General features: G+C 38.4%; 2 protein-coding genes across 2 annotated transcripts; both read right to left on the bottom strand.

The window, feature by feature from the left end:
* Window positions 1–1,117: 1,117 nt before the first annotated feature.
* LOC103976233 (pentatricopeptide repeat-containing protein At5g42450, mitochondrial) lies at window positions 1,118–2,888 on the bottom strand. Its single transcript, XM_009391445.3, has one exon. It carries the CDS (start codon window positions 2,785–2,787, stop codon window positions 1,261–1,263), a length of 1,527 nt encoding a protein of 508 aa, XP_009389720.2. The 5' UTR covers window positions 2,788–2,888; the 3' UTR covers window positions 1,118–1,260.
* Window positions 2,889–3,270: 382 nt separating this feature from the next.
* On the bottom strand, window positions 3,271–7,061 carry LOC103975400 (uncharacterized). The gene is made up of 9 exons (XM_009390356.2): window positions 6,932–7,061; window positions 6,763–6,848; window positions 6,607–6,654; window positions 6,448–6,536; window positions 6,159–6,212; window positions 5,945–6,012; window positions 3,905–3,954; window positions 3,739–3,836; window positions 3,271–3,666 (listed from the first exon to the last, which is right to left on the bottom strand). Exons 1-9 carry the CDS (start codon window positions 6,988–6,990, stop codon window positions 3,562–3,564), a joined length of 657 nt encoding a protein of 218 aa, XP_009388631.2. The 5' UTR covers window positions 6,991–7,061; the 3' UTR covers window positions 3,271–3,561.
* Between the last annotated feature and the right edge of the window lie 4,195 nt (window positions 7,062–11,256).

Raw genomic sequence — 11,256 nt, forward strand, 5'->3', positions numbered from 1 at the left:
TCGCGAACAAAAACATCTTAAGCGTCTAATGAGTCCTTTGTGAATGAAAGCATCCCTACTTTTGACGCATCATTCAAAGATATAAACATCTCCAACACACGATGCATCCTTTACGAACAAAAGCATCCAAAGCATTCGATGCGCCCTTCATGCACAAAAAAACCATCCTGACATCCGATGCGTCCTTCGTGGACACAAGCATCTACAACGCCAAATTCATAGACAAGTGGGCAAATCGACCCAACAAACTAAGTTGCCCGATATTAGCAAATCAAAAGTCTTTATAGTTAATCGGCCAAGCAAAGTAATTTACCCAATGTGAGCAGGTCGGGAACACTTATAACTAGTCAGCCACGTAAAGACCTTGACTTATCAACTACTCATCTGACATATCTTCGAGGCTTTTGACACGTCAACTTTTCTAGCATGTCATCCGATCTTCCGACACTTCGTTTGAACCTTTGACACATCGCTTTATGCGTCAGCACATTGCCAAATCCTTAAACATATCAATGTTTCCATGACATCCGATCTTTCGATGTGATATATGATCCTTCCGACACGATGCCCAAACCTTAAACACAAAATCCGTTCTCCAACACATCAACCAATCCTCCGATACGACATCCAATTTCCAGTATGACAATCTTCCGATAGGAAATCAGCTCCCAAGACCCAAGTACTTCTCATCTTCCCTCAAGCACCATTCTGGCACATCAGAATTTTAAGCATCTGTTTGGACGGTCCAAAGTTCAGATTATGCATAACAATCAAGCAGTGGCAGCTGATAAAGAATCTTGTAAAAAATCACATCGCACTAGAAAATATTAGGTTTCCGTTCTCTCATTCATCAATTATGAATAATCCATATTGAATATAACTGTGCCATAAGCTGCTTCTGCATCCAGTGTTTGGAAGACCAGATGCACATGGAAAACAATTATGTTCGGTAGTCTTGTAGAATCTTTACCAGAAGAGAGTGCCTGAATGCTCCAATAAGGACATATGAAAACTTAATCCAATTTGAGTATAACAGGGGTTGGGGCTCGATACTTTCTCTCTCTAAATATCTGCTACAGAAATGGAAGAAGATAGAAGAACAGCATGCTTCCGATTACTGAAAGTATAGTTAGAAGAGCCAAGACTCAGCGATAACACCTGAGAGTTCCATGTCATGTACACAGCTTAAACATGCATGAACTCACGAAATTTAGCTCACTCTTGAGCTTCAAGGCCAAAGCATGTAGGGTACTGAACTTTTTAAGTATCCAAGAATGTTGCTAAAACCATATAAATTTCATCAGTTTGAGCATGCCTCCTATCTCCATTAAAGAATACATGAACCTTGTTCTTAATCTCAATCCAGCTGCATCCAGGAGTTCTCTTCATTCCTTTCTCCTTCATCTCTCTCCTGATCACCGATACGCTCTGCCAATTACCTGCAGCAGAGTACAAATTGGATAGCAACACATAGGACGAAATGTCCTTTGGATCTAGCGCAAGAATTCGATTAGCAACAGTCTTGGCCAGATCCTTGTTCGAATGTATCCGACCCCCTCCAAGCAATGCCTTCCAAAACCCAATTCCTGGCTCAAAAGGCAGCTCCTGAAGAAACCTCTCTGCCTCACCAAATCTCCTTGACCGAGCGAGCAAATCAACCACACAAGCATAATGTTCAGCTCTCAGTATGTCTGGCTGTTCAACCTTGGCTATACTGAAACAAGCATATCCATCATCAACCAAACCTGCATGGCTGCAGCCAAACAACACTACGAGAAGGGTGACACTGTTTGGCTTTAACCCCGACCTCTGCATTCTCTTATAGAACTCCAAGGCTTCCTCCCCTCTTCCGTTTTGTGCACAACTGCAAATCATGGCATTCCAAGAAACAATATTTCTGCCCTCAATCCTCTCAAATGCTAAAATACTGTCATGTAAACACCCACACTTGGCATAGAAGCTTATCAGCGAATTAACCACAAAAACATCAAGCTGACCCAAGTATTTGATAGCGGAAGCATGAAAGCTTCTGCCCATACCAAGAGCTGCTATATTGGCAGCTGCACTAATAACACAGGGGAAGGTGGACTGGTTGGGCCTGAAACCTTCTCGACACATTGCATTGAAAAGATTGACAGACTCCTCACTGAGACCAACCTGACTACAGCCCCCGATTATAGCGTTCCATGAGATAACGTTTCTCATCGGCATTTCGTAGAATAGTTGAATTGCTTCATGGAACCTGTCGATCTTCAAGTATCCACTCATCAACGCAGTGTACGAGACAACATTAGGCTCATGAGTGTCCTCAAATGCGAATTGTGATTCTTTAATCGTACCCAATTTGGCGTAGTGATCCACAAGAGAGCTCCCGACAAAGACATCGGAATGGAGACCCAACTTAGTTGAAAAAGCATGAAGCTGCTTACCGATGTTGAGATCGCCGACAGCGGTGGAGGAATGCAGCGTGGCACCGAAGGTGAATTGGTTGGGCCTGATCCCAAGGAAAAGCAAGCGAGAGAGAATCGAAAAGGAATCACGATGTCGACCGCGGCGAGCGAAGGCGCCGATGATGGCCGTAGCCGAGACCACATCCCATTCGAACCTCTCGTCGAACAGCTTGCGCGCGTCCTGAAACGCGGAGCAATTGCAGTAGCGATGGACGACATCAGATCCTTCTATCGGGATGCCGGATTTGAGGAGAACAGCATGAGCTTTCTGGGTGTCGAGGAGCGTTGGACGTAATGAAGTGAAGGTGTTCGATAGATTGCATGGCGCAGACCTCATTTATATAGCGGAGAGAGCACCGCCGCGGCTGCTAGAGGTAGAGGAGCGAAAGGGCGATTGGAAGCGTCGAATGTCAACTGGTTCAACAGAACAAACGGGTTGAGTTGGGTACGGGCTCAAGCCTAAAGAAACCGAGTCGAAGTAGTCGATCTATGTTTGCACACAGGGTCAAGTTGAGTCGGGCTGCTCAACGAATCGACTCGCCAACTCAATCTAATCCGACATTGCATGTCCCCAAATGCATGTTTTGGATCCGAGTCAAGAAATCTCAACTCATTAATTTTATATCACCAGTGATTGCAAGCTTAACTCAGTAATATAAACAAACAAGTAAAGCATTTAATATTAACTGCAATTATCCAAACAGAAACCTCCAGCCAGTTAACCAGGTGTAAAGATCTGACAGTTAAATTAACAAGGAAGACAACCTGATATTAGGTTATATATGCAAACAACCCTGCACTAAAACCATTATAAATGCAATTGAGCAAGAGACTTGTTTCATAAAAATGGATAGAGGTCATATATGTATTAAGAAAAATCCACTGGTCTTTAGTTTATGTTTCTTCATCACCAAGAAAAAGACTAAAATTGAAGCAACTAAACAGACATCAGATCTTTAGATCTTAGCATTTTAAGATGATGCTTGAAATAGATAACCTGGAGTCATTGGTAACCTAAACAGTAAAACCAGTTGGTAATATGCCAACCCATTCGAGGCATTGAATTTCTTATCTCCAGCAAATATTGATGGTGATTGAACACATGATCAGTTCAAACTTTTTTCTTAGTTTGATGCTTCCCCAACTTGGATCGTCGTTGTTTAAATAAGTGCAGATATAGCTTCAGCCACAAAACTGGATAACATATCAGCACAGCCTGCACAAATATTGAATAAATATCAAATCTAGTAAAACAATACAGGGTATCAATTAAGAACTTCTAACATACCAAAACAAAATGGTAGTAGCTGATTGAGAGCCTGTCAAAGAAGTCTGCATAAAGGTTCCTCTCCTTTATGAATGGAAGTGCTTGGTACATGAGCCACACTGTATGCAACTACGTCAGAAGAAACCCTAGATTCAATCATATTTAGATTTGTAGTTCTCAGACTCACTTTCGCCTGGAGCTATCCCAATGGGGTACAGAATGATAAAAGCAGTGTACCTGAAGAGTAAACTCTGCTATGAGTACATACAGGCATCCAGCGATGCAAATTAACCATGCATTTCATACAAACAATTATTGGCACCCCCTAAAGTATGTAATTCATCCTTCTGATGTAAAGTTATGTACCAAAGTTTGCACTGTTGCATGAGGAGGGATGTACAAATGAACCATTGTTTCAACAGAACTGCTATAGTAAGAACAAGATAATCCAGAAGCTCCAGAAAATTTGGAGGTATGAATAGGATGCTCATATAGCCAGAAGCTGATTTTAGCTAAAGGCTAAACTCATGTCAAATGTTTGTCTAAAGACCAATTTCATGTCTTCTAAATCGGTACGTCAATCAAATGAATAAATATTCATTTATGTCAATTTTGCTACAACAACTTGCATGGGACCATAATCCTTAAAATCACAAAATTCCATCCTTTTAGATGCCAAAGAATTTCTAGATTCCGAACTGATACTGACGCTACTTGCTATACAGAGTTCACATTGGGAATTTAAAGTAGAAACATGTAGTAGTTTACATGATTTTATAGAACTGACTTCTAGAAGTTCTCATTTCTTCATGAGGAGTTTATTCTTTTTAGATGGATCCAGAATTATCTGTTCTTGCAGGACATACCCATATATAATCAAACAATGGTACATTGCAACATAGCTTCACAAATTTCTTGAAAGAATATATGATTTTCCCTGGTTGGAAACAGGATTTCTGGACTACTCATTTCATTAAACATTTGGATAAGCATGTGACAGTTCATAGATGATGCCCATGGCATATAAGTATCTGACATTAATTTTTTTTCTATTCTAAAGACCAAGGCCATATAATCTATGAGATTTGCAACTAGAGGTCATAGTAGTTATTGATTAATCAACTGTTTATATGTAAAATAGCACTAGGCACTAAGACAGTAACAAGAAGATGAATTATCAATACCCAGACCTGCAATGAATATTATGCTGGAAAATTTTTATTTAAGGGATAGGATGTTGAGAATGCAAAAAACAATGAGGAATGAGCAGACTTCTAGAACAAAAGAGACACTACAAGTTGCAAGAAAGTGCAAGGTGGACTACTCCTTGTCATTGCACTCATGTTTGATGAATACTGATTTTAGTAGCTAATCTAGTGCATGCTATAGAATAGTTTTCTCTTTTGGCCGTGTAATGTCCCCAACAAAAACTGTGCGGGAAAAAAAATGAGTTGAACTCCTTATTGGATTTGTATAACTTCACCTTATTAATACAAAGTATGAGTTGCTCTTAGTGGCCATACATATCTGCTCTTCCACAATCTTACAGCCATTTCCGTCACTTCATAGAATGAGTCCGAGAAAAATCATGACCATTGCAAAATATCCGATCTAATAAATAAGATTGATTGCTTTGTAAAGGAATTCTGTAAAAATTTAGAAAAATTTCTACTGAAGATTGAAATAATTTGTTTTCCTTGCTGTACTACAAGGAAAATTTGGGCTGCACTCTTGGAGTTTTGTAAAATCAGGAGGAGCTATATGACTTAGAGCGAGAAATTCAATGTTTCACCAATCATTGTAGCGATAATTCAGTGGTACATAGTGTATGGAAAATTTTGTTAGAAGCTGCAGTATAACTACATCTGGATTTGAAGTAATACATTAATTTTTCCAACAGCAGCAAACTCTAGTAGAGGGTTATTGTAACTTGTAAGAAATGTCAAAGAAGCTATAGGATCATTATGTTCAATTGAAATGGACAGAGGATATTTCAGTAATAGGGAACTCTAAGTATTATTGTAAAGCTACTAGTATCTGCTCCATAGTGAGTAGTGGTTAGAATAATGTATGTATGTATGTAGCTATAGACTATAGTTTTGGTTGAGTAACAACTTATTTGCCTACCAAAACATATGAACATACACCACTGCATAAGTCATCCAAGCTCGGCCATCAAACATGAACACTAGAAAGCTAAACAAAGCCTTAAGTTAATATAACAAACCTGAGGTAAGTTAGCCATGATAGAGAAATCCCAATGCAACTCAAAGCATAATGTGGGTATCTTATCACCTGAAAATAACAGTAATTGATAGCATTGGCAAACTCAAGCACGTCCAATCATTAAGCAAAAGAATTCCTTGAGGTCTGATTTTTCTTGCCGAGTCAAATAAAAGCATAAAAATAAGAGGTCAACAAGATATACCATCATGACATACCTCAGTCATGCTCCAAGACATAAAGGTTATGAAAACTGATGGTAGGCCTTGAACCTGATGCAAAAAATATATAATTAAAAGCCTGGTTTTACAAAAATTAGATATTCAAATACTGAATTTTAATGTCATATGGAATATTAAGGCCAAAGTGTGACAAGTGTTCTATACACAATTGGCTCAGACTCAAAAGTAATCAAAGCCTCAAACAAATGCTCCACCATAGAATAGGAATAGTTCTTTTAAAAAAATTGGTGAATTATTACGATCATCTTCGGAAGAGAAAGATTACCTCCGGAATTTGGCGAAGAATGGCCAATAGGAAATGGGTCCTCCCTCCCCACTGCATCAGCGCAAGCATAACCCCACTAGGAACCAAGCCTGATCAACCCAAGAACACAACTAAGATCTAAGAGACAAAAAAAGATCGGAATCAATTTAATGAACTCACCGGCAGCCGCATGGACGACTTCGACGAACGAAATCGTCTGCAGAAAACCTTCCAGGAGTCCGAAAAGAGAGAACAAGACCCAACAACAACAAATGTGAGTGATTAGCGTTTGATGAACGGACTACAGGAGATGAGAAAGGGATGTGAGCTGCCAACAGATGAGGTCTCCGGCGAAGGCGTAGGCTCCATCGACAGATTTGGTGGAGAAGTAGCTGCTGAGGACCCTGGCGAGGGCGAGCGCCCTGTGAGATAAGAACACGATGAGATTACGAGATAGAGATGCGAGCAGGAAAGGAGAGAGGAGGAAGACGAGGGGGCCGAGGACCATCCGAGGGACTGGAGGGAGTTGTAGGAGAGGAGATAGAGCGCACCAGTGCGAGCCATCGGAACTCTTGACGGCCCCCTTCGTTTCGTCCGCGGATAGAAAAGGTTTGTTGGATCGTATCCGTGCCTTTTCTCGCAAGGGTGAGGATGGAAATACAATGCAATTGTGGTGGTGATATGATCTCGTGGCGAGGGAGATTAGTCTTTTCAACACCGTTTTTTTATTTACCATTTAAGAATTTTAAATATTTCTAAGTTATCTTTTGTAAATAAATGTACAAGAATCCAATTTATAACTTAATTTTAATAAAATAATTTCACTCCACATCTAAAATATTTCTTTCTTCTCATTATCTTTTTTTTTTCTCTCCTCCTTCATCGCGTGGAGAACGCCAACGACATGAAGCATATGCTAGGGGTGACAAGCGATAAAGAGAGTCTATAAAGTGCATAGGCTAATAAGCTAAGGACAATGATCAATGCTAGAGAATAGTTAAGATAGAATGGATGCAATGATTAGTGACACCAGAAGTAGTTAGAGTCAATAACAATATTGTGTAAATGCAATAAAAAGCATTAGGGGATAGGTTGGGAGTGATGTTCGATAACATTAAGTAGTGGGGGGACAGGCCACTACTTATTGTTATATGATCGATGGTAACGAGCAATATAGAGAATCTACAATAGTAATATGCACGATGATAAAAAGTAACTAAGAGATAGATTAGAATAATGGTCAGTGATAATGGGCGATAAGAAGAGTCATCAGTAACTATATATGTAGGCGATAGGGGTGATAAGAGAAAAGTCAAAGGTAACAATGGGAAGAGTTGATGATAGTAAATACATACGCGAAAGTTATAGGCAAAAGAAAAAAAAGATAAAGATAAAGATAAAATTAGAATTAAAAGAGTTGTAAAAATAAAAAAAAGTTAATATTTTAGAGGATTATGAATAGTAAGATTGTAAATAGTAAAACGAGATTTTTTAAATGTGATTTATGGATTTATTTCTATAAAATTACAAAATGACGTTTTCTCTGTCAAGTTTAATATAATTACTCAAAAATATTAAGATATACCCTTTAATCTTTCCAATGTGAATTATGTAGTAATCATTGAAGATGATGATAAATACATAAAATTTGAAGATATTTTCAAGGGGTATCAAAATTAAAATTTCAGCATCACCATTTTTTGATAAATTAAGGAGATTTACTGGGACACCTAACGTAATATTTGGAGATATAAAAAGATCAAATTTAGAGAGATTATATATATATATATATATATATATATATATATATATATATATATATATATATATATATATGTGAGAGAGAGAGAGAGAGATTTTACTGATCTTTTATCGCTCAATGATCAGATGGTGTATTATTTATTAGCAGGGTCTGAAGTGGTGGCACGTGGCACTTAACACGTAGCCCGTTCTTGATACTTATTGGGCCCTCGATTGAGCCCATGGACTGACACATGTCTCGAGCATGTGCCATCATGGACCCTTTCTTCTTCATCTTGCTCTCAGTTGGTGGCCGGCCGTCCCCGGCCACTCTCCACCGTTGCTCCCTCCTTGCGCTGACATTTTTCTTGTTTTCTGCTGGTGATGGAGATCAAAGAGAGGGAGGAGAACGTGGAGGGCTTGATCAATGATTGAGAGGAGGAAAGAGATGCTGTTGCGAGAGAAAGAGAGAGAAAAGGAGAAGAGAAAGAAGAATCTGATTTGCTTTGTCCAGAGATGCTTTGACGGTTTTCTACATGACCGTGTAAGTATCGTATTGACTTTATTTATGATCATGCATGCGAGATATTAACTAAACCGGCTTTGCATATCAAAGATTTGGTTCCCGAATTGTCTATTAAAAAATATTTAGGGAATGTGATCTCCTTCTTTACCAAAATATATATACATGATGGTTTTAGAAAGTTGTTTAGATTTGTTTACAGAACTTCGTCATCAGCATCAAATCATGTCTTCGTAATAGCAAGTTGCAAAAGTCAAACAAGTTTAGTTGAACGTGTTTGCAATATCTATATATGTCGATCATCCTAGAGCATAAGTATATAGTTCATTACATTTAGGTATGTTCACAACATGGAGGCAGAATAGATCATCCATCACAATGGTGAGCAGAATAGAAACTGACCAGCAGCTCCCTCCCTTTTCTCTTCTTTTTCTTATGGATCAGTTTATAGGGTGAATTAAGTCAAATAGGATTCAAAATAGAGGAAAAGGAGAGGGAGTTGCTGGATTGTCTTTTCAAGGATGTTTTGGGATTAAGCTAAACAGGGGACATTGCTAGGGAAACACTAAAATGGGGCACCTCACCAGAAATGTCTAAAAAGAAAGATTTTTTCTAGGAATTCATCCTTAAATTTACCTACTTTCTACAACAGAAAAAGTCAACTAGAATCCATCATAAGATGAGTGGATCCACTTTATTATTCTGAGAGAAATCTTTTACATCTGGAGTTGGACTTTCACCCATCATTGCTTAACAATTAAGCAAGATTGCATTGTTGGTCTTAAGCAGAAATGCTGTGGCTTCCATCTGCTGATGACAATAACCTTTGGGTTGCTTTACAGTTAAGCAAGATTAAGATTGCACTGCTAATGTGATAGTGATATGGGTTCCATGAACAATGAAATTACTGCTGGGTTGATTAATACTAGTGATGCTATGTGACCCCCAAGCTGTGGCTGGCACAGTTTCAATTTTCCTAATCATCTCAAAGTGAACTGCTAGTGATCAGACACCCTATTTCTTATCAGATTTTGTGTTAATAACAACCGTTCTTTTTCCATTTTCTCTGGTAATTACAGAAATTTGAGCTTGGATGAGATTCCTTGAGCACTCAGTAGACGTAAGCCTGTCAAATTCACATGACATGATATAGTGAGCATAAAAAAGAGAGATCATGTTCATGAGATTTCTCTTAGTACAAGGTTAAAGAAAGATGAACTATTATTAACAAGGTGCTAATTTAAGAATATCGATCCGAAAACCCTCATTTTTGCTTCCTAAGGTAGTGAAAAATTGGTGCTATCATTTGATAGATTTACTCAAAGCAGGATGATTATGGTTTCTGTCAAGTAACTCATGGAGCTGCCACTATGAACAAGTCTGTCGAAACTAATTGATAAAGGCACAAAGTCTCTGGATTCAAAGGCAGACTGTTCTGTGATGGACAAATTTGAATCACAGTATAGAATCTTATCTTAGAAAAGTATTAATTAGCTCGTATTGTAATTGGAATTCTCATAATCATGGATTGTGACTCCGAAACACTTCTGAAGTCCTGTCAAATTTACACTGCAGAGAGGCAGTATCATATCCATGGATTGGTGGGCTACAATTGCTTGGAGCACTGACTTGTTATTAAATTTAGGGATAGCGTGGAGACTAATAAAAAGGAAGTATCAAACATTAAAATCTGCAGTAAAGATGGCCACCAAAAAAAGCAGTGGACCAAAGGCACTCAGAACACTGCATCCTCTTATCACCATCCTTTAATTGCCCTATAACCAATACTATTCTATGTTATCACTTGTGCAATTGGCCGATTAACTTTCTAAAGTGATCTCTCAGATCATATCACTTGTGCAAATGGCAGATTAACTTTCTAAAGTGATCTCTCAGATCAAATCCTCTTCTCCAAGCTTACATCTTTCATCACCATTACTTGCTCATCAAAAAGCATGGGGAAAGGGCACACTACATTCACATACAGCAATCCAATTCCTTGAGGAGATGGTTGTGTTTCCTCAGATTTCTTTTCTCTTTTATGAGTTCACTTTCTCTACTGCTTTGATAGTAACTTGAATTCAAGGTATTTTTTTTCTCTTTTTCTTTTGGAAATAATCTCCCTTGTCTGTATGTCAATGGATATGTTCTTTTTTAATGGGAAATTTGTATATGTATTTTGCATTCCATCTGGTTAACAAAGTGCTTTGTCATCAAATGGATAAGAACAAATAATTAAACTTGGACTTGAACCTGTCTCAGACAGGACACTGTTAGAATTCTATCAGGACACTGTTAGAATTCTTTCAGGACACTGTTAGCATACTTTGACATGCTTTATTCTGTGTGAATTCTACTATACAAAGTGCTTTGCCATCCAGTGGATAAGAACAAATAATTGAACTTGGACTTGAACCTGACTGTGCCCATGAGACACTTCTAATTCTAACAGGGCACTGTTAGCACACCTTGACATGCATATGGTAGAAAAGATTGGTTCTTGAGAGGATTTTGGTTTGAACATATCATGACTGGAAACTTGAATGGGGAAGGAAATTCTGAACAAG

The sequence above is a fragment of the Musa acuminata genome, chromosome BXJ3-2 (assembly GCF_036884655.1).
Source record: "Musa acuminata AAA Group cultivar baxijiao chromosome BXJ3-2, Cavendish_Baxijiao_AAA, whole genome shotgun sequence".
In the NCBI taxonomy this organism is placed as follows: domain Eukaryota; kingdom Viridiplantae; phylum Streptophyta; class Magnoliopsida; order Zingiberales; family Musaceae; genus Musa; species Musa acuminata.

What these genes read in the sequence shown, in the direction of transcription:
- LOC103976233 (XM_009391445.3), bottom strand. Translation starts at nt 2,787, where the DNA reads ATGAGGTCTGCGCCATGCAATCTATCGAACACCTTCACTTCATTACGT.
- LOC103975400 (XM_009390356.2), bottom strand. Translation starts at nt 6,990, where the DNA reads ATGGCTCGCACTGGTGCGCTCTATCTCCTCTCCTACAACTCCCTCCAG. An exon ending in CTTCGCCGGAGACCTCATCT is followed by an intron (nt 6,655 to 6,762) that starts GTTGGCAGCTCA and finishes GACTCCTGGAAG; the next exon opens with GTTTTCTGCAGACGATTTCG. An exon ending in AGTCGTCCATGCGGCTGCCG is followed by an intron (nt 6,537 to 6,606) that starts GTGAGTTCATTA and finishes TGGGTTGATCAG; the next exon opens with GCTTGGTTCCTAGTGGGGTT.